This window comes from Pyxicephalus adspersus, chromosome 2, assembly GCF_032062135.1.
Source record: "Pyxicephalus adspersus chromosome 2, UCB_Pads_2.0, whole genome shotgun sequence".
Lineage (NCBI taxonomy): Eukaryota > Metazoa > Chordata > Amphibia > Anura > Pyxicephalidae > Pyxicephalus > Pyxicephalus adspersus.
The window spans coordinates 98,481,197-98,505,797 of NC_092859.1; the positions used below are offsets into that span (position 1 = coordinate 98,481,197).

The 24,601-nt window shown below is 37.8% G+C and overlaps 1 protein-coding gene across 1 annotated transcript in view; it reads left to right on the forward strand.

Annotated features, from left to right (window-relative positions):
* Positions 1-24,601, forward strand: part of LOC140324054 (mitogen-activated protein kinase 12-like) — a 48,654-nt gene that overhangs the window by 5,024 nt on the left and 19,029 nt on the right. Inside the window, exons 2-4 of the mRNA XM_072401602.1 lie at positions 9,472-9,601; positions 12,836-12,894; positions 16,591-16,702. Coding sequence (XP_072257703.1) covers positions 9,472-9,601; positions 12,836-12,894; positions 16,591-16,702 — 301 coding nt within the window. The remainder of the gene's footprint in view (positions 1-9,471; positions 9,602-12,835; positions 12,895-16,590; positions 16,703-24,601) is intronic.

Consider the following 24,601-nt stretch of genomic DNA (forward strand, 5'->3'; position numbering starts at 1 on the left):
AAATTTGGAAGGAATTAGACCGCTCGGGAGGTTAAAAAGTATATGTATATCTGTATGGGTTTTAAGTAATAGATATTTGAATTAAAACTTATGTTACTTGTTAGGTCACTTTTAGTGAAAGTATGTATTTCATGGCTTATTTAAAAGTAACTCCTGAATGGAACATGCATGTGTAAAAAAATGTTTTCATTACACACAAAGAAATCAAAGCCAACTTCCATTTTACAATGTACAGTATGTTTGTTTAACACAATCTTACTAGAAACAAATAGTAAAAGGGGACAGCTAACCACATGGTGGTAAAAAACATAAAGGTATGCCTTCCATTTTAATAAAACATTCAACAAATACAGCCTCTTATACCTTAGGGCCCAGCATTTGTGTGTCAAATGGTGACATCCAGATACATTCCTTCTGCAAAGCTCTACTCTGAGCCAATTTCCTCAATACACAGACAAGCAGTGTTACTGCTTCTCCTCAGCATGATGTATCCATCTGAAAAGTGCCTGCAGTCAATAAACGAAACCTGTACTCAGAGAAAATACATTGGCTGCTATTGCTGACCTCTCCTGAAATTACTAGCTGCTGGACAGAATGGTAATTCGGTATCCCCATACTTTCTGAGTGTTTGACTTGGAGGAAATATACAAAGGAGTTTGAAAGTTCACGCTGACTTGCATGTAGGCATAACTTTCCACTTTTGATTTATGGAACACTAGCACATTCAACAGATGGGAAGCAATGACAAGTCTTCATGTTTAGGTTTCCATTGATATGACTATGCCATGGTGTTTTAGTGCCATGTGGTAACAGTCATTCCTGCTTGGCATTGTTAAAAGCTGGTATAAGGTATTTTAGAATGCACACATCAGGTACAGTAGAAATTTTTCTATGCAAGAATTCATTCATATGGATTCAGAAAATAGCCAGTACCGTATACTCAAAACAAAGATAATTCAATTTGTTCTGTCATAATGATACATTCCCTGTTCCAGTGTTAAAAATACTGGTTTAGTTAGTTCATATAAATACTTTATATCCTTTGCAGGGAACTGCATATCTTTAATGGCTGTGGCTACAATTCCTGATCTATTCAAAATGTCTTCATTTGTAGTCTCCCCACTGTGCTGCAGAGAACTGAGGGTACAAATGTGAACCACTAGCATTTAAAGTTTAACAAAAATAACCTATGTGTTCTGGTCTGTTACTAGCAATAACCTGTTCTGTAGGATCGTGATGTTATCTGTTAATCCTGCCAGTAAGCTTAGTATTTATCAATTACAAAAGAAGTCAGCAAACATAGCTGTTGGGTTATTAATAATAATAAACAGGCTTTATATAGCGCCAACAAAATATGCAGCACTGTACATTGATAGGGGTTGCTAATGACCGAGAGATACAGACAGTGACACAGGAGGAGGAGAGGACCCTGCCACGAAGAGCTTACAATCTATGAGGTGGGGGAAGTTACACACACAATAGTAGGGATGAAATAAACAGTTTACCGCTGACAGAGGTGCTTACAATGGTAACCTTTTGGTTTAAGCTATATACCAACAGGATAAAAATATTGCTTTCGCTGCTTAAAAAGTATTACCTTCAGATAGGCTTTAATTTATTATTCACTCATGTAAAAGTCAATTTATATCCACCAGTTCGTCTAATACTGCCCACGGCATACATGCTACTGTCCATGGGTAAATACATCCCTCCTCCACTAATATAGTGCAGTTAGTGCTCTCACCCTAAAACTACTAAATTGATGATGCATCCATCACAAAGGGTGACAATTACGACACCATAAAGGGAGGGGGGGGGGGGTCTAAAGAGGATGCATAAATATGTTGTACAGATACATAAGTGGCAGACTGATCTGTATATATGTTGTACAGATAGATAAGTGGCAGACTGATCTGTATATATGTTGTACGGATACATAAGTGGCGGACTGATCTGTATATATGTTGTACGGATACATAAGTGGCGGACTGATCTGTATATATGTTGTACAGATATATAAGTGGCAGACTGATCTGTATATATGTTGTACGGATACATTGATCTGTATATATGTTGTACAGATATATAAGTGGCAGACTGATGATGCATATATGTTGTACAGTGGCAGACTGATGTATAACTAAATAGTCTTCTGGCACTACAGTAGCATAAATTGGTGTTGTGGAGTTGTCTAATGCATATGGATTAATTATGTCAGTGACAGCTTGAGATGAGTTTTAGTTTCCAAATCCACTTCCTAAAATATCCTTTTTAATGTGAAGACTGCATATGTTTAATTCAAAAGTGTGCCATGTTTCCTCATATTTTGGAAAAACCAGAATAGCACAAGCAGGCCTGCTATGGGGAAAATGAGCAAACTGTATGGTTTTTAGATGTCCTGCCTTTTGCTTTTACAATGCTGCCACCTGACAAACTTGGTGTTCTACAGGCATCAAAGCAGTGATGAAATACAAACTTACAATGTTATTGAATCAAATATTCATTCATTTTCATCCCATTGTCTTATTCCAGTCCTGTTTAGGTTTCAGCAGTGGCCAGGATTCTAGAAAGAATGACTGAAATGAAAAAATGCAAGCTCTGATTAAAAAAAGATTAGATCTGGAAAGGATTAGGAAGTCCCTTAATATCCAAAAAATAAACATGTCCTTAACCATTTAATAAACCAAATGGCAAATTTACCGGTGCCAGTATGCTTTCATTAACTTGAATATAACATTCTGACTAGCATACCTACAAAATATTTTACTACATGTAAAGCTTTTTTGTACATTGCTTTTAAAATTGCCCTGATCTTTTATTATAGGATGTATAATAATATATATGCTTGTCAGCTGTGTGATGCTGAACTTGTTTGTAAACAAAGCCATTAAATTTGTATGGCTTGTCAGGGATCACATGATTGGTGTATATGTCACTTGTTTATACTGTACATGTTACCTACTGTAATATCCTTGGGAATTCCCCATAGTTCACCTCCTGACATCTTTCATACCCCCTACACATCTTTTTACATTTACTGGCCACCGTCGCTACCTTCCCACTCCTCTCTTGTACATACTGCCTACTATCAGTGTTTATAAATTCCCCAGCTCTGGAATGGACACATATTTTGCAAGTGTTGAGTCAAACACAAAACAAAAGGAAACTAAAATGTTAGAGGTGAAGGCTGTGCATTGGCAGTGTACAGATAGAAGAAAGTGTTGAGAAGCTCGTAAGAGCTTTTAAGGCCAAAGAGACTTAGTCTTTGTCATACACAGTATCCTTTGTCTTACTAAAGCCTGTATGTTGGCACCTTTTCATTTTTTTTCTACTAAGGTTCTATTTTAACACACATTGGTAATATTAAATCTAGCTCATCTAAAAAAAAAATTGTTTGCATTTGTAGAAAACCTACATATTATGCCACAGTCTACAAAAGCCCATAATCATGTCACTTCTTGTCCCTCAACGGTGCTCACAATCTAATGTCCCTACCATATTTAAGTGTCATGAGCACAACCCAAAGCCAGTTAACTGAACTGCATGTTTTTAGAATGTAGAAAGAAGCCAGGATGTCCAGGTGAGAACATACAAAGTCCATGCACATAGTGTCGAGGCTCAGATTTCAACCTGGGACCCAGCGCTGCAAAGGCTAGAGTGCTAACTCCTGAGCCACGGTGCTAAATGTAAAACAAGGCATAGGTTATACCTTCTGTTTTAAAATGCTCTGATGAACACAATTTAGTTTATTTTTTTGGTGGTAGCTAAACACACTTGTATATACATATTCTTCTGTCTTACAGTTTATTTGTATTCTATTGTGCTTACTCTGTATAGATGGTTGTGTACATGAATTTCAAGTTATAAATTATGTATAAATATGGATAGATTTCTCTTCTGCTTGCCTACAATATTTGCATCTATCATTATATATTGTTCCTAGGCTGGTAACTGGTGAAATGTGCTAGAATATTGTATTTTTTATAGATGTGCGCAAAGAAATGTCTGACTTTGAACATTGAAACAACTTTGTTTCTCTGATCAGCGCTGCAAATTTTAGTTTTGGTCATCATAGAGAAAAAATAAAAAGATCTCATGCATTTACCCTATATGCTGGACAGGTTTCTGAGCCACTAATAGATTGGGAGTGAACGTCATAACGGGATAAATTACCTATGAAGAGAAGGCCATGTACAATTGCTCCTGTCATCAGACAATGGACAACGAATGATTTACATTTTCTTAACAAGCAGTAAATGAGGTTTATTACAAGCACTTGCTGACCTTGTAACTTTGGGTCTGTGTTTTATGAATGAATTACTCCTTGGTACTAAAATCTGGTTCCAATCAGCTGTCAGGCTGCCTGAGAAATCGTTTCGGGCAGCTTAACTTCACTGCCCACTGTAAACTTATATTTTGCATTAAAAGCTTCAGCAAGTCAGAGAGTGTCCTTCCTATTTCCTGGCTAATTGACACTTGGCATCATTAAGGCCTTTTCTAGCTATCTTACTTGTATAATTGTATTTTTTTTTTTATACTTTTAATAGTTTATACTCTGTATTACATGTGGGTTTTGTCATAGATTCCTGTTTTCAGGAAGCTGTGGAAAGTTCCCTGCCAGACCTCACCACCAGCAATGATCTGCCTGCATTGCTTAGAGAAGCACAAAATATAATGGATAGGTCACTGGATCTAAATAATAATAAAGAATGGAACAATAGCAGATTTCATTTTTCATTATCACTTAATTACCATATAAAAAGGGAATAGATGAGCTAGGGAATCTGGCAAAATATAAGCTGATTAAGCTTCATTTTTTTTTTACTTTTCACTGATTAAAATATGTAAACTGTTAAGTATAATATTAGTATAATGATCTATGTTTGCTTCCACAAAAATAACCAAGATCAGTGGTAACACAATTTTTATGTGCAGATATGGAGGTGGATCAATCAAAGAGGACTTGGGCTCTTCATGTAACCCAATAAATTTGCCTTGTGGCATCCTCGCAGATCTTTTTGCATGTGATAGCACTGTGCAGCAAAAATGAATTACTGTATGGACAAGCAGGAGATTTTATGTAAGGCATTACTTTTGCCAAGACAAAGAGGGTGGATGTTAGCCCTGTTTCCTTTCCTGTATTACTTTGTGTTTTTATAGGCTACCTCCTTGGCATTAGACCTAGTATATGCAAGCAGCTATGTTTTTGTGCTCAAGCAACCGGTCTGATCACTGTTCGGATTGGTAATCGATCATTTGGAAGTCCTGAAGTAAATGTGTACAGTGGTCCACCATTTCAGTATCGTTTTTCTGTTGTTAAAAAAAGATATTTGAATTCTAATCAATTTGTGTACTTCTAGTATTTACTATCTTCTCTGACTATTTCCAACCCACGTTAACCACCTAGCCGGTATGCCCGACCTTCGTACGGGCAAAAAAAAATGGCTAGGATGGTTAACCCCTTTTTTTTTTCACATCCTTACCTCCATGGTCCCGCTGTGCACATCCAGCGGGACCATGGAGGTAAGGATTCCAGCGTCGTTTTCCCATTCCAGCGTCGTCCTCCGTCCATAGTTGTCCGTCGATCTCCAGCATCGGGTGCCAGCGGGACCAGCAAGATGCCGGCCGGTATCTTGTGTTCCGCTGCCCGGCATCTTGCGTTCCGCCGGCCGAACACAAGATGCCGGCCGGCTGAACACAAGATACCGGCCGGCATCTTACCTGGTCCCGCTGATGGTCCACGTCCGTGTTCGTCCAGCGCCGGATGATCTCTGCAGGGAGAAGTCGTCCGGCGGAGAAAAAAAACCGGACGGCTTCTCCCTGCGTGCGTGATGACGTCGGCGCGTGTGCCGGAAATTCAAATAGAAACTCATTCATTCATTTTGTATTGGATTCAATACAAACTCCTGTATTCAATCCAATACAAAATAATTCAAATAAATACAAAGTTTGTAATTGGTAAATTCAAACTGTCATTTTGTATTGGATTGAATACAAACTCCCTATCCAATCCAATACAAAAAATAAAAAAAAATAAAATAAAAGTAAATAACTTGGAAATTCAAATTTATCTTTTGTATTTGATTGGATACAAACTTGCGTATCCAATCCAATACAAAAAAATAAAAAAAAAGTAAATAACTTGGAAATTCAAATTTATCTTTTGTATTTGATTGGATACAAACTTGCGTATCCAATCCAATACAAAATAATATAAAATTAATACAAAGTACATAATTGGTAAATTCAAACGCTCATTTTGTATTGGATTGAATACAAACTCCGGTATCCAATCCAATACAAAAAAATAAAAAAAAATAAAAGTAAATACATTTTTTATATTCATAATATCTACTAGAACCCTTGTTCGGACATATTTCTGTAAGTTACAGGTCTACAATTTAAAAAAAAAAATTTCATGAAAAACAGTGGATCACTTTTGGTACAGAAATCTAGACCTCAGTGTAACGCTCAGGTGGTTAAAGGCAGGAAATGATTGTTAAGCTGTTATATTGACTTCAGATCGAATTATTTTATTGGAATTGAAATTTAACCGGAATTCAAAATTGGTCCATGTGTACTGGGCATATTTTAGGCAATACAAAAGTGACTATTAATGGTCATGTTCAATGTTTTATAGTTTTATCCTTGAATCCATTAATAAACAATCTTCATTCCCAAAATGTATTGTTTTGCATAACCTTGTCTGCCAGTGGCAAACCTTGATTTGTTCAAGTTTTTGGCAGTCAGTATTACCTTCAATAAGGCAACATAAGAAGTGCTCAGACAAAGAAAATCCCCATTTGTTTTAGTCTGTTAAAATAAAATATTACCCGTCTGTGACTAGCTATGTTTTTGAAGGCTGCTTCTTATATTTGTTGGACTAAAATTAACATTTTAAAGCTCCACTATTACAATAATTGAAAGTGTCGAATTTTAATAAAAGTAGGGTGATGCATACAAAGATTCAACAAAGTGGTGAACAAAAAAAAAAATATATGAACCAAACGTGCTAGTACACTGCACATCAGCTCATTTCCTCTCATTTTAGGATTGAGCCAGTGGTTCAGTCGGGTGTGACCACTTGACACGTGTGTGTACATGAGGGGGCAGAACTTTGCAGCTCATAGGGAGCAGCTCCAAATCATTTGTGAGACCTTTCTCAGAAAAATTGGTTGACAAAAACTAAAAGGCCTTAGGCCTGTATGAGTGGGTGCACAACTACAAAGCGGGTGTGTAAATCTTAAAAGTACATTTCAAAATACTATTAATTTACACTGACAAACATGACAGCCTTCAGATTTTCTGTTATTAGGTTTTAGCTTTAAGGCAAACTCTTCACCCATGTAGGAAGCACATACTGATCATTTCTTCAATTTTTATATGGAAGCTTCACTCACCTTTATCAGTAATCTAATAATTTGCAGCCATTCAACTCCTGTCTGGATTTGACCACCAAGATTCACCAGTAGAAAAAAAATGTTGCCTGGTAAATGCCACTGAAAGAAAAATCCTAATCTTGTGACAAATGTGGCTTGTTCTTTCATAATGCAGACACTTACGGGTACATGCAGAAATGTGTGTTACACAATAAATACCGTGTGTGTTACACAATGCATGCTGTGTGTGTTTGTGTGCTGTGTTGCCATTCAGTCTTAATTGCAACCAAAATGGACCTTTTAATTGCACTGCAGCACAATGCACGTCTATCCAATGCTGTGCATATCTGTGTGCTGTGTTTTCAAAAGCACAGTATGCAGAATCTTTCTGTGTGTTGTGATGCTTTGGCCAAACTAATAAATATTATGGGCTTCCCTAATGCAACGCACACTGGTGTGAATAGAAGGGCCCTGCATCTTTAAATGAACGCAGCCCAAATCTGTATTAGGAACAGGCCATAGGTGGTGAAGATGAACAGGCGTAACATATATTTAAAGCTTACTGAAACCAACTTTGTACATACAACATAATGAAAGGCAATTGTTGGTGATTTCATTTTGTAACAGTATGAATGCAACTAGAAACTGGCCTTGGCATCATCCTGTACAGCTGACCTAATATACAGCAGTCAGACCCTGAGACTTGTGAACAGGCTGTAAGGGACAGGTTTATTGAAGAGGACACCCACTGCTGTGGGAGCAAAGGGATAAGGTAAGTGTAAAATTAAGCAACCTTGGCCGAACAAACATTTAACTTTTCAGCTTTAAAATCGACTATCTTGATAGTAATCTGTTTGCTACAGTTGCAGCCATCAAATTTCCTTATTCAGTATTTTTTTCCCCAGATGTCAGTGGAAAATGCCCTTCTATTCAGAGGGGATTTATTCATCTAACAGAGCAGTCTGCTGCTAGCTGTAACCCTTTATTCTTTTTAAACTCCATTTGGGATTTCTCCAGACTTGTTTACAAGGTTTTTTTTAATCTGCTTTCAAAGGCTGAAGCATGGTCTCTTGATTCATTTTATTTACATTAATTTTTTGAAATGTCTAATAAAAGGCAGAATGCATCTTTTAAACATATTGCTAGTTGATAGGGGCAGAGGTTCTCTGGTTTTGTTAAATTCAAAACAAAAGCTGTGGCTGTATGTGGGCTTTAAATAAACTCAAGCCTCATGTTTCACCATTCAGGAGTGTGAGGAAATATTTGTAAACCAACCAGGACAAGCCATAACTAGATCTCCTTTTTTAAAAGTATTATCTTTAAGGAAATGGTTTTTACTTGCATAAAAAGTGGGCTATTAATTTATTTTGCTTGATTCTTCCACAAAAATGAGTAGAGAAGTAGAAGCATTTGCATCAACAGAAAATACATGCAATTAGCAAAAAGAGTTCAGCCACAGGTTTATTTAATACACTGGAAATAGGACCGAATAAGACAAGTATTTGCCCTACTTTCTGTTCAGGTAGAGTAAGGTAGAGCTCCGCCTTCCTAAAACAAAGGTATTCTAGTTTACGCTTCTGTCACTATAACCTGTGGGGTTTTACTATACCTGCTCCTAATACCCTGAAACATCTACAGGATTATGTTTCAAATTTTGTAATTATAGTACTGTATATATCAGACTTTTTTCATGACCACCTCCAGTTTATTTCTATTCCTGCTTGACACCAGCATATCATTTCTGGAACAGATCGTGAATTATTGCTGTATGGATAGCCGTGCTGTGTGTGGGTAGCACACTGGCTGGGTGAGATGAAGTTTCATTAATGTGGTAAACTGCACATTTTTTTATATTGCATCCTAATTAAAGACCATTTCACTCTCATTAGTCAAACAGAATGAATGCAGCTAATTATGCAAAATCTGCAATGTCTAAAATGAGTCTGTGTCCTCTTTTTCTAGAGAAATACAACTGTGCAGCATTTGGGGAAATATGTGCGTGTGTGTTTTTGTTCTGTTGTGTCTTTTCAGACCTTCCCAGTTGCCTCTGGTTATATAATCTAACTAGTAATTACATGTTTGTGTTTTGCAGCTCTTCTATTGACAATCGAACTGGAACAAAAGTAGCCATCAAGAAGCTGTACCGTCCTTTTCAGTCTGAGCTCTTTGCAAAACGAGCATACAGGGAACTGAGACTTTTGAAGCATATGCAACATGAGAATGTAAGTATCTAATTAACAGTCCCTGACAGATATACTCGTGCCATGTGAAATTATACACTGGCAACAAATAACTCCATACATGCCAGCTATTTTACATTGAAAAGTCATTGTTTTCACAGAGCATTCAGGATATTTTACTTGTTCATTCTCATTCAGTACAGCTTAATCATTACACTTCACAAACTGGACACTTTTTTTTCTCCTTCTGCTGAAGGATATCCTCACACAAGCTCACAAAGATCTAACAGAGCAAAGTGTTTCTTATGGCTGAAGGATTTCAACTTGGTGTAGATACCTGCCAGTCTCCTTAAAGTCTTACTTGTATAGTACAGTGATACCTTGGCTAACAAATTGCCCTGTATGTTTATATATGTATATATGTATATATATATATATAGAAAAGGAGGACACCTGATAACATATTGCATGACGAAGTACTTCCTGTATACTGTATCAGAAAGTCAGAGAGAGACATCCCTTTATATACATACTGGGTTTCCCTGCTGCTTGTGTGCAGGATAGAGGCTTGATGGAGGTGGTTTGCATGACTTGCTGATAAGCAATACAAATCTGCAGTGCAAGGAAATTGTGCATGTTTTTGTCTCATGGGAGCACTAGAGAAAAGTACTTCATGATCTCCTGGCAGACATTTAGTGAGCTGACGATGCTACATCTGCTGCACTAAAGTACAAGTAAGGAAGCAGTGTTGTCAGCCCTGCCCCAAGTTTTCCTTTGCTGAACTACTGAATGCCCCCCTACTCATGGCATCCATGTTATGGAGATGAGAAGAGCTTGTGCAGGGTGTCAACATTACTTGGGTACTTAGCGCCGCAGAAACAGAATTGTCAGGTCACTACAGAAAGTAAGGAGGGCACAGAATTTCTGCCAACGTTATCGGGTGTTTTTCTGTATTTGCAGCATTAAAGTGTTAAAACAAGGGGAAATAGGCATATATTGCAGATATGTGCTGCACATGCTCCCTCCCCCCCATATATACAATTTTGATGGTTACTATTTACTAAAAGTGAGGAAATGGTTCACACATTTAATGCAGATTCTTTGATGGTTACATTTCATGTTTAGCATTTTGAACCACATGCCAATTCCACCTTACTGGAGATACTCGGTTTGTTAGTTTATTTTTACACTAAGGGTTCAGTGCAATTTGAATACCTTAGTGACTTGTAATACAGTTGAAGTATATTATCTTTTCCTTGAAAATTGTTTCATTTTTTTTAATATTTCATCACCATGGAGACTGGGACACTATATAAAACACTATAACAATCTGTAGCATCCTGTAACCTTGAAACAGCCGTTAGCAAAAGGAGAACGTGTTCTGTAGAGAATCACGATTATTTTAGATTGTCTTGTTTGCAGCGATTGTTCAGTGTAAAAAAACTAGAAAATACAATTACAAGCAGGTCTGCGTCTGTTTCAGTAAGCATTTCTATGGTTTACAACACTTGAAATTTTGTTGTAGGTTTGTGTGGTATGTTTAGTTTATGGTCAAGTCAATGATTACTAGGTGCTCAGGTGCCCATGAGTGCAAAACAATCCTAAATCATCACAACTCAACCAATTGTGCATATGACAGTTGGTATTAGGTGTTTGTGCAGATATCATGTGTTTTGGTATTCCTCCTATTATGTGTTAATTCCCCCACCTCCTAGATTGTAAGCTTTTCGGGGCAGGGTCCTCTCCTCCTGTATCACTGTCTGTATTCGTCTGTCATTTGCAACCCCTATTTAATATACAGCGCTGCGTAATATGTTGGCGCTATTTAAATACTGTTTAATAATATTAATACATTTTCCAAATGTGAAACTGCCTTCTAGGCAGACATCTCCACTTTGGTCACATCTGTTTAAGGATAATTTTTCCAGAAGACTGCCATACTATCTCAGTGTTCTCCCCAGCCTCTTTTACCTGGGCGCACCACCCGGCACTTTTCAGTAACCACCCGGCTGTTTTTGGGTGGCTACTGAAAAGTTGGGTCACAATACAGGGGCTTCCACCCGCCTACAATTTCTTCCCACCCGGCTCAAAAAAAATTCTGGGTTGAGCTCTGTATCTATTTGAAAAGAAGAGGCTTTCTCCTGGGAACCCTTCCAAACCAACCCATCCTTGTTCGCACTTTCTAATTGTACTGTCATAAATGTTACAAGCCTCAGTTAGCATGTTTAAATGTCTGGGCCAGAGATGTAGCTCTCGGTGTTTTTTCAATTTCTCTGAGCATTGCAGGGTTTGACCTTGGGTTGAATTTGCCGACACTTCCCTTCTTGGGAAGATTGGCAGCGGTCTTGAATGTTTTCCACTTGTGAATAATCTTTCTTACTGTAGAATGATGAACTTCAAATTATTTGGAAATGGCCTTATTACCCTTCCAAGATTGATGGGCAAAACCAATTGTCTCTCTGGCATCAATGCTAGTGTATTTCCACCTTGGCTTTGTGTTAACACAGACCTGGATGCCCAGACAAGCAAACTGCCAAAACTGTATCTTTTATAGAGGTGGTCACACTTGCCCATGGTCACTTATTTATGTGCATTGGATTGGTACAAAAAAAACAACGAAACGGCATGTACATTCTTTTTCATGTGGCTAAAAGCCTCTCTATGTTGAGAGTCTGGTGTTTGTGTGGTTTGCCTGTCTGTTTACAAAACGATGGTCATCAGTGGAGGAAATATTGTGCCTTGGTGCTCATAAACCCTCCTCCAAACTTGATTAGCTTAAAGAACAAAGAATAAGGATAGATAGGATAGACAGAAAATGCTGCCTGTGGTCTCCATGAGACCTACCCATGCTCTTCTTAAAAGCTTCCCATCCATTCATACCCACAATTTTTTGCCTACCCAAGACCCAGAAAAGTGTGAAAGACCCACAGGGTAGACCTAAAGTGTTGGGAATTGACTCCCTAGCTTCAATTGCCAGTATGTTTATTGATTATCATTTCTGTCCTCGTGCTGTAGGATTACCTTCCAATGTAAGGACACAATCCTTATTTTGCAGATCCTACATGATATTCATATCCAGATATATTACTGTGACAATTGTGGAAACTTTCTGCAATTGCATTCATCATGATCAAGGGCTACGAGTCATTAGAAGGTCATTAAAACCCAAATTATTTTATTTTTTTTGCTGGGGTTGTTGCCATTCAGTCACTGTTATATTGTATATGAAAAATGTAACATTTTGCCTATTATAACTATTCTGATTTATTTTTGTAGGTAATTGGGTTGCTAGATGTGTTCACACCAGACATGACACTGGAGAAATTCAATGATTTGTAAGTGTTAACAATTTGTATTAGTGAATGTTAATTTCATAGCATTGTAATTCACACTTTTAAAAGTGGGAACACAAATACAAGTACACTGCTACAAAAACTTTGCTAATGATGTCTATATCTAAAATAGAGTGGAGAGGTATTGTTACTATTAAACAGTATTTATATAGTGCTAACATATTACACAGAGCTGTACATTAAATAGAGGTTGCAAATTACAGACAGATACAGTGAGGGAAAGAAGTATTTGATACCCTGCTGATTTTGTACATTTGCCCTCTGACAATGAAATGACCAGTCTATAATTGTAATGGTAGGTGACAAAATAACAACAAAAGAACTCTCAAAATCCCAGTGCTCAAAAGTCAGAGCTTGATGTGCATTGAAATGAGTGAAATAAGTATTTGATCCCTTCGCAAAAGATGACTTAGTATTTGGTGGCAAACCCCTTGTTTGCAGTCACAGAGGTCAGATGTTTCTTGTAGTGGGCCACCAGGTTTGCACACATCCCAGGAGAGATTTTGTCCCACTCCTCTTTGCAGATCCTTTCCAAGTCTGTAAGGTTTTGAGGCTGATGTTTGTCAACTCGAACCTTTAGCTCCCTCCACAGATTTTCTATGGGATTAGGTCTGGAGACTAGCTAGGCCACTCCAGGACCTTCATGTGCTTCTTCTTGAGCCACTCCTTTGTTGCCTTGGTCGTGTGTTTTGGGTCATTGTCATGCTGGAATACCCATCCACGACCCATTTTCAATTCTCTGGCTGAGAGAAGGAGGTGCTCATCCAAGATTTTACAGTACATGGCCCTGTCCATTGTCCCTTCAATGCGGTGAAGGTGTCCTGTCCCCTTAGCAGAAAAACACCCCCAAAGCATAATAGTCCACCTCTATGTTTGACGGTGGGGATGGTGTTCTTGGGGTCATAGGCAGCATTCCTCCTCTTCCAAACACTGCAAGATCAGTTGATGCCAAGGACCTAAATTTTGGTTTCATCTGACCACAACACTTTCACCCAGTTCTTCCTTGGATCATTCACATGTTCATTGGCAAACTGCACACGGGCCTGTACATGTGCTATCTTGAGCAGGGAGACCTTGCAGGATTTCAGGCCTTCATAGCACAGTGTGTTACCAATTGGTTTCTTGGTGTCTATAGTCCCAGCTGCCCTGAGATCATTGACAAGTTCCACCCATGTAGTTCTGGGAAGCTTTGTCACTGTTCTCTTGATCATTGCAAATCCACGAGGGGAGATCCTGCATGGGGCCCCAGACCGAGGGAGATTGACAGTTTTTTTTTGTGTTTCTTCCATTTGCAAATTATCGCGCCAACTGTTGTCACCTTCTCACCAAGCTGTTTGGCGATAGTCTTGTAGCCCTCTCCAGCCTTGTGTAGATCTACAATCCTGTCCCTGACATCCTTGGACAGCTCGTGGTCTTGGTCATGGTGGCTAGTTTGGAATCTGATTGATTGCTTCTGTGGACAGGTGTTTTTTATACCGGTACTGTAACAAGCTTGGATTAGGAGCACTCCCTTACAAAGGGTGTTCATCTCATCTCAGCTCATTACCTGCATACAGGGAAGATAAATGGGAGCCTGAAATCTTGCTGGTTGATAGGGGATCATATACTTATTTCACTCATTACAATGCACGTCAAGCTCTGACTTTTAAGCACTGTGTTTTTAAGGGTTCTTTTGTTGTTATTCTCTCTCTCACAGCTACAAAAAACCTAGCATTACAATTATAGACTGGTCATTTCTTTGTCAGAGGGTGAACGTACAAAATCAAATACTTCTTTCCCACACTGTATGAACAGTGAGTGTTCCAAGATATTTCCACCATTACTGATGATTCAAATATGGCACTACGTTAAAACATTCTGATTTAATATTATTGTGTCCTTTCTATTTAAATGCTTAACATATTTTAGTTAGGCCCTTTAGTGATCCTCCTTTTGGAATCAAGTTATGACATGGTTTGAAATTGGCTAAAACATAAGAGACTAGTAAAGAGCCCTGCCCTTTTCATCTTGCACGCATGACACACTTTGCTGCATTTGTAGTAAGTGTTCTATATCAAAATGATATAACTTAGTTGCAAGGTTTATTAGTATAGTGCAATACCGAGTAACCCTACTCAACTCACAATTTGGCTGGTAATGGCTGCCACGGCTTGTTTTCTCCTCTGATTAGAAAACCAGTTACTCCACAAAGTGTAGGAAGCCGTAAGATCAGTGCTGCCCTTCCTTGTTTTCTAAATGCATTTTTCTTTCTGACAGTCGCTACTATATATTAGGGTCTTTCACTTGTAATAACCTTATAATATATATAAATCAGATGTACTAATAAGTGGCAACTGGAAAATTTCTACTGACCCCCCATATCTGCCAGTTGGAAATGATAGTCTTACCTAGCCAGGGTAACTTTGTGTCTAGAAGGGTATTTTATGTAGTAAAATAAAATATACATTAAAATTCATATGCTGTAATACAGTGTAGTGGCGTGTATATAACTTGTTTGTTGTGAATGTTTTTTGAAATATCCTGTGTGTGTAGAAGAAAAAACTGTTGCATCCCCTCTTGTCTAAATTTACGAACTTGTGACATTTATAGAAAACACAGAATACTCCTGGCTTTAGAGAGCCCTTCACACGATTTAATAAAGCTCTCCAAGACTGGAGACGATAGACTATCATGATTTAACCAGTGACTGATCCAACAACCATTGAATGGATCTGGTCCAGTATGGAAAACATTTGCCAACTAACTGCAAATAATTTTTAAGAAATCAATTTCAAGTTTGCTGATCACCCAGGCTAATCTATAATAGTCTATCTTCACTAGTGTTGGAGAGCTTTAATAAGTCAGGCCCAGTATAATTTTGTTTCTTGTTTTTAGATCTGTAAAAAAACACATTATTCATATAGTCTTTATAGACGTTTAAAAATTTAAAGTTGGTTGTGTAACACAATGGCATCTCATTTACATTTTTGACACAAGGTTTGGTGTAAAAATGTGTGTGCCTTGTTTCCATGCATTAGATCCCAGTAAGCACTTTGATTGTGCAGCTCTATTGACCTTACATTTATTCTGAGTGCACCACCCACACATCCTCTCTAGCACAGCATGCTTTTATTATATTAGGTTATCTAGTACATTTTTGAGGATAAATGCTGTTAACTCAGATTTTTGGGCTGTGTAAAAGAGTTATATCATCCAAAACCACTTATTTTCTAGATTTACCTGTGTAGGGTCAATTACCCACAGGATTAGTTTTTTTTACATTGTAGATACTTTACAGGTAAAATCTGTTTTGCTACTTGGGGAATACAGCAAAAGTGACATTCCTGTTGTAGCAGCCGGCATGGCTTCTCTAAAGTCCTTTGGAGAATACAATGCCTTTGGCCCCTAGAAATACTAGAATCTAGTGAACTGTCCATTTTGATTAGAAATTATTTCAAAGACATCCTCATTGGCTATATTCCTTTTGCGTAAATGGAAAACTGCTAGACATGAATTGGAAATGCATAACATTTGTTATAACACCATATCACCATAACGCCATACTTTCTATCAAAACAAAGCAACACTTTGTGCTCTTGAATGTTGAAGTTTTGATATGATGGTTTGCTTGTTTCATGTACAGTATATAACATATATATATATATTATATATATATATATATTTTTTTTTTTCTTGCAGTTATCTAGTTATGCCTTTTATGGGCACAGACTTGGGCAAGATAATGAAGCATGAGAAATTATCAGAAGATCGAATCCAGTTTCTTGTATACCAGATTTTGAGAGGTCTTAAGGTCGGTATGTTTTCAGTCTAGCAAAAGTGACCCTTCGGGTACACAAAGACAAATTTTATTTTTTCCTGAATCGACACGTTTCTGTAAATACACCATTTTGTGTAATGCATACAGCATGGAGAAATCTGAATGTGCAGGCTATGGTAATAACAATTATAGGCAGCTAGAAGAGGAAACAGTTGAATGCTCCGGTATGGAATGGTACATGCAGTATGGGCAAGGGATTGCAGCTACTGCTAACATCTTTTGTAGATAGTAAGAAAAGAGGATCAGGTGACAATGCAGGTACCAGTTTAGTCTGAAATGAATGGCGCATGTTGTTGCAAATTATTGTGTAGATGTATTTTCTAAACATAAAAATGTGACCCTATTATAAAATTACTCTTTTACTTTCAAACTACTTGGTCTTGTGTCCATTTAAGTAACAAAGTAAAAACAATCATACCTCCAAGGCAGGAAGGCAGAAATCAGGTAACCAAACTGATTACCTCTAAACACTAACAAAAACTCTTGAAGTTCCTACATTTAATATTGGAGCAAGAGTAGGAACAGAGGAATACACCAGCATGTTACTTCTGTCATAGTCCTGGGCAGCAGTGAGCACCATATTATTATTTTGTAAACCTTGAGGGTGGAAAGAGGACGACTTATAGGGATAGAATATGAAAGGTCAGCACTGTTGCATCTGTATAGAATACTTGTGTTAGCGTAAGGCTCCATGATTTATTTTCTTCCTTAAGATTAAAAACCAATACAAAACCAAAGGGCATCCCTGAATTAGCAAGTCAGTTTAATTGCTCTGAAGGGGTAAAATGTATTTCTGTAGCTTTGCAGGATCAAAACCTTTTTATTTAAAGCCCCTTGGTGCTTTGTCAGATGGGACCACTTGGTTCTGGATGTCCGATTGTATGTTCCTAGCTCTTTTATATAATGGTTTCTGCTAAAGCCCATATTCTGAGGAAGTAAGCTTCTTTAAGGGAGTGATCTCCACCATGCTTCTGGTTTATAAGCCTTCTTCTCCAAAGTGTGCAATGGCACATAGTCTTTCTGGTGGTGTAAGTTTTTTGCATTCAACCTCCAGGCTTTGGTTGCTCAGGTTCTGAGTTTTCTTCAGTTGGGCATTTGACCAGCATGTAGTACTGAACTCCATTTCCAGTAAAACTCATATTACATTTACAATGTTAATACCTTTCTGGCTTTGTGGCATCTTAACTCGCTGAGCTTTGGAGAGATTCCTCTCTGATCTTCCATCACTTCAGCTAGGAGGCCTCTCTTCTAGCAGGACTCGCACCACTTGGCAATCTCTAAAGCTGGCGTTCTGGCCACTAATGTATGAAGGACATTCTTCCCATGGGAATTGAACAACCAATGCCATTGAAATATTGAATTGAATAATTAAATATGGCAGAGGTTCTCAAACACCTGGAAAATATTTTGAGTTCTTCAGAGGTAAAAAAAGTAGAGAAAGGCTGCCCTTTATTGTTATTGTACAGATACCTGCTTAGTGCACCAAAATTAACAAGTATGTCCCAAGTATTTTTGTTGTGTGCAATTGCAGAAAAAAATAGAATTTGTTTTTCCTCCTTAACATCGTGCCAGTTGCAGCCTTGCTTACTTTGAATATAATAAAACACAACCCAAAAAGTGTCAGGCCATCTTTAAATTTTAGTGTTTTAACATACTTTATATTTCCCATTTGGACTTATTGTATCGTAGACATTAAGGAAGTGGGTTCACCAGCGCTGTGTGAATTAGTGTAGTGTTTGTTTTTTGTTTTGTTTTTTTTTGCTACCTGTCAAGCCCCTGTTCCAAGTGATAGAAGTAACTAGAGCTTAGTAGCCTTTGTGTTCCATTGGGATGGTAGGGGGGAGTCAGCACATTATAAGACAGAATAGTGGATTGTTGAACCAAGTAGGGGGGGATAGATGTATTAACACAGAATTTTTTTTTTTGTCTTGCAGTTGTCAAACAATTGTCTTGCGCAGGGAAAATCTATTGACACAACCTCCACTTTCCTTTTACTGCAGAGAGTCTATCTCTGTAAAGTCGATCGAAATGGGGGTTGCTATCACAATATCTGATTGTGTCTACTTCTGTAACTTTGCTTTGGCTTCAGTGACAATCCTGAGGAGAAGCAGATGTTCCTTTCTTGCAGTTGGAATACAAGTGTTCTCTCCTCAGGTGCAGCTTGAACTCCTTGACTTCTTGTCTCCAATTTCCCGCCTTTATTTATACTAATGACACTGGCAGTCTTGAGTTCCATGCTTGTTCTATGATTTGATGTCTTGAGACACGGATCACGATTTTAATAGGAGGTCAGCACCTCAGTGGGTTACATGTGGCCAGATTCTGTATTTTCAGCAGTCTATTATATGTTTGACCTGCCCTTGTATCTGTTTGGGGACTCCAAATAATTTTGAGATTACACATTTTATCCTGATTCCTGACACACTTGCGGTTTATAATCTCACCAGTTGAAAAACCCCAGTGATGAGGTATGGGGAACCGATGAGCAATGAACAATTTATCGCTATCTTGTGGATTCTGATCTGTAAACTTATACAGTTACCACACAAAGCACCTGCATCCTTTGTGTTGGACAAAAATGTATCATTCAGTATAGCCAGTATTTCTATTCAACAGTGGTGAACATCCTTTGGATATTTTTACAATCCTCCGCTCTAGTATATGTGAAGGAAAGATAGAAGCAAAGGACAAAATGTTTCACACTGACTTTTATAGCTTGTTACCTAGGAAACCTCTTACTGCAGTCCTTTCTGCACTAAATCCTGCAGTACTTTAGTGTTTGTCATCACACATGACATTGTAAGCATTGTATGATCCGGCATAACTTACTGCATTCTGTTCACCTATTGTATAGCATTATTTTATTAATAAAATGTCTGCTTTATTCTAGCATTGTTTGTTTGCCAGGGATACTACAAGCTTCACCATTGTAAGAATTAGGTACTGAAAACAATTTTATCTTGGCATGTCGTACAGTAACCCCAGTGATTTGACATTATAGGAAAACTTTTCATTTGTTGATGCTTGTTACATCATACACTTTCACAGTGATTGTAATTTGACTTATGCAGGTCATGCTGAAAAACAAGAAATGGCTGTAGTTATGTTCAAATGTGTGTGGATTGAACAAAGTGTATTTTGTATAGATCTTGTAGATCTGACTGCAGTCACTGTTTCACTGGCACACAGGGAGACAGCCATATAATTTTCCGCCTCATTTACATTACATGAACATCCTTATTTCTGGTGTGCTATTCCTCCCCTTCAACACGAGGGGAATGTTTCAAACTGACTTGAGTGGAATGACGAGCATGCAGTAACTTGAAATAGTAGCCAAACTAGAAAATCACTTACTGAACCAGTGATCTATTGCATGCCTCAAGTCCTGTAACTTTAAAGATAACCAATGGTCATCAAGGCAGAACTTTTACAGGTTATATTCCTAAACTGATAGTAAAAAGTGAGCAAGTACTAAATTACACAGGTACACAAAAAATTAGTTTTGATAATCAGCAGATTTCAGATCTGTTTGTATGTGCATTTTTTTGTACTAAAATGTAAGCACCATTGACGTGAATGTTAATACATCATCAGTGTGAAGTAAAATAAGGCACACTGTGGTAAAGATCTACTGAACAGTGTCAGTCAGTATCCCATGGTTTCTTCAGAAATGCTTACAGTATGATTTTCTTGTGTACTCTTTGTCTGGAGTGTCGCAGTACAGAAAGCTTGGTAGCGGTGCTCCAATAACTGAAAGTCCTGGTGAAAACGTTCTCCTTGTTGTCACTCGCCACACCAAGATTTTCTGTGAAGAATTCCAGATGTGAGTGCAAGAAATGTATTTTTAATGACATGCCACAACCCAAGTTCTGGTATGAATCAAGCAGATTCTGAACTCCTTCCTTGTATGCAGGGGACTTAGGGTTTTCACACTGTTTGAAAACATCATCCTGCAAAACAGAATTGATCTGTGGCCCTATAGATATGCGTTCCTTAATTTTTGCAGTGCTTATGTTTGGAAACTTCTCAACAAGGTACTGAAAACCCATGGAGTTTGATTTACCCATGGCCTTTATAAGGTTCCTAATCAAGCCTAACTTGATATGGAGAGGTGGCAAAAATATTTTATGCGGATCAACCAGAGGCAGAAACTTGACACTGCTTGTTCCGGGCTTATAGGTATCTCTTGGTAGCCAATCCCGTAGATCTGCTGTCCACAGGCATAGCAAACAGCAGTATTTTGTGAATCCTCCTTGCATTCTTATCAGCAAGCCAATGACCCTTAGATCCCCACAGATGTTCCACTGGTCTGTTTTATACTGGATTGCTTCAAGTAGTAACTTCATGTTGTCATAGGACTCCTTCAGGCTAATAGAATGGGCAATCGGTAAACTTGGTTTGGAAGTACCATCATGCAGTAAGACTGCTTTCAAGCTTCTTTTAGAGGCTTTCTAGCTTCTTTTTTTCCATTTAGATGGAACATGCTCTTGTGACAAACTGGTAAAGCTTGCATTTATATCATGACAGTAGCACAGTGAGCCATCACTAGTCAAGAACGTTATCAAGTTATGATTTTGTTTTCTGTAGTGAGTTACAGTTACACCCTTTGGAAGCAAATGTTTCTGTTTTAGGCCTTGAAGCAAGTAGTTCTGCTTTATCTTTGGAGAGATTTAAATCACGAGCTCTGCTTGTGTAAAGGTTTCTGAATCTTCATCGGCCAAGTAGTCAGGATCAGATGATTTGGGGTTGTAACTGGCTGCAACTCTAGCGCATTCCTCATCACCTTCTACAGAAGCAAGTCCATTCCGTGGCGGTACTGGAACAGGCAATGAATCATCATGGGGAACAGGCCTAACTTCAGAATCAAAGCTGGGATATACAATTTTGTGCTTAGTTTTACCTGAGAATCCACTTGACGTGGCAAAAAGAGCAGTGGATTAGATGGTCTTGCGGTTCTCTCCACACCATCGGGATTGCAAATGGCATTCTGCTTTATGCCGATTTAGCCAGTCCGTTGGAGCAACTGGTACAGATGACATGTAGACATGAGCCCAAGATTTATCCTGGTTACCAAGCCGAAATATAATTTGTATATCTTTTTAAGTTCTGTGGTAATTTGGCAATGTTGTGCTTTCCTTGTGAATGAACCACACACGTAACAAAAACTGTCTGAATCATTAAGGCAATTTCTAGGCATGATGACAAATAAATCAATCGCAGTTAGTGCGTCTCTAACCTTAAAAAAAGAAAACTGTTGTTAAATGTTGTAATATGTTAAGGCTATTTAAAACTAATTTTAACACAATATATAATAAGCTGCATCACAAAAACTAGACGTGCTAGAGAAAAACTGAACACAGATTTTAAATCGGCATCAAAAATAGTACCGAGCCCACATCAAATTATATCTGATGAAAATGACATGTTGACCTGTGTTATTATTGAAACAATTTTCCAATATGAAATTGGGACCTATTTAAAGTCTTCCCTTGATCTTTGCAACCTCTTATAGCCCTGAGGTTACCTAGCCATACTAATTTTCTTAGTTGCATCCCTTTTGGGTCCTGGATGCTTTTCTGCATTTAGAAATATTCTAATATTTGTCATATATGTGTATTGGGTCAGGCTGGGACTATTCCATTGTTTTAAAATCTTTTTTTATTGCAAGCTGGTACTTGTAGATATATAGATAAAAGCTGTGTTATGTTTTCAATATAGGTCACACAACAGATAATTTCCCAGCAAATCCAGCTAGCATTACATTCTGAAAGTGGAGCAAGCAACCCACCACTAATAGATTCTGTATTGATGTTTAGCTAGCAGAGATGTTTTTAGTTTACCTCTATCCATTCATTTGCTTTTGCACTCAATCTTTTAAAGTGGTTGAATTTGTTATCAAACAAAAAGCCTGTCTTTGGCTAGGAATACCATGTATGTGAACCCAAACATGGAACTTTTCCTATTTGCCCTGTTTGGTCTCTTAAATATACTATAATACTGAAATAATTTTGTTTATCTGTTTTATAGGGGCTTCTTTTTAGCCTTCCCTGTTATCTTAGACTACAGTTCAGTTGGCTGCTATGCTGTGCACATAGTTGAGTAATTTTGCAAATGACAGTACAAAGGGACAACACCATTCAGTCCAAAAATGATGTCCATATGCTGGCTCAGAGTAGGAAATAAAGAGCGGAGTTTGTGTATTTTTTTTCTCCTTTTTTCAGTTTAAAGTGGAACTAAACCCATCTTGCATATCCACGTTCCATCGCAGAACGCCCCATTTATTTTCTTTTGGGACAATAGTATATAGTGGCGTTATGCAGCACAAGTATGCGCGGGGTGACTTTATAGGAGAGAGAGCCTACAGTACAAACTGTAAACACAATATTAAGATGTAGGAACTCTGGAAGCCTTGGGAACAGGTTCAGTAGGGCTGAGACTTGTAGGCATGTACCTATTAGTACCTAATATGTTATGATTCAGGAAGACAATGGTTATCAGAGGCTGGAGTGCAAGCTACCAAGGCCACTGACAGGACGAGTAGTTCATTGTGTTTTGTATACAAGTTGTGATTTTGTTCAACATAATTTCTGTAGATAAAAACTGTTCATTAGTTCTATTGAAAGTAAGCTCATGGCCATGCAAACTGCTCACTTTGATGGTTTCTATAGCAACATAGAGATTGCTGCCATTACATTAAAGAATGTTATGTATTTACAGATCCATTTGTTGAATCCTAGTTTTTTCTTTTTTTGTACACTTTTGTATTAAGTTTGATTTTATGTCTGCATAATAAAAGCATATTTTACTCTATACAAAAAGACAAAAGGATAACTTGATACTGTCAAAACAAAACTACGAGCAAATATGAGAAAACACAATCCAGTCATGTGCTCTTTTAGGAAAAATGGTAGCTTTTGGTACATTTTTTTCCTTTAATAAATGAGATCAATCCTACCCTACCTTATTTGTAATGAGTGGCCTCATTAGCCTTCCTTCTAAAAACATCCTCATTGGGTGTTCTTCAGCCTTTACATGCACACCACAACTCTATTCATTTAAGGAGAATGGGCTGCACATTTTGGGGCAACACAAAAGGGTTCTGGATCCAGAGTGAAGGTTAGACAGAGGAGTCTTGAAAAGAGAGCTGCATTTATTAAAGGAAATCTAATGCCAAATTAAAAAATAATGCAGAGAAACAAGCACACAATTTATATATGAATAATATTTTCTTTTACAAGATGTAGTCAATCTATGTAGAGTTTGCTAGTAACTTTACCTAATTTTGGCTGAACACTAGAGGGCAGCAGAGTGGTTTCAATTTCAGTTTTCTGCTTATAAAGAAACAATATGCCCCATAATTCCTTGCATTATATATCATAAATGCAGCCGTATCCACCCCTTGTTATATATCATATAACAAGGGGTGGCTACAAATAGACATTCTGAATGGAGCATGAATTGTAGCCCACCAGCATTAAGGATATGCAGTACACATGGGGATTAAATGAACACCTCAAACGGGATGATGAAATGTATCATTGACATAAGTCAAATATGAATTTTAGTGTTACTCTGGTGACTCTTCAAGGAACATATTTACATTTGTCTATTAAAGACACAGTAGTTAATCAGATAGTTTAAACAAACAATGATGGATCAGCACGTTTGGGTGTACTGAGCAGAATTTAATTTTATTTCAAGTGTTTCTTGACCTTTTTACCAGGGGGGGCAGGCCTTCAAATTATTTTCAGGTCGGCAGGGAAGCCCTGCTATAAATATGATACCCACAGCTCACAGTACATTGGCATGGAGGTCAGTAGGAAAAATGCCTCTTACTTTGTTGGCCAGTGGGTTGAATGTCACTCTTACAAA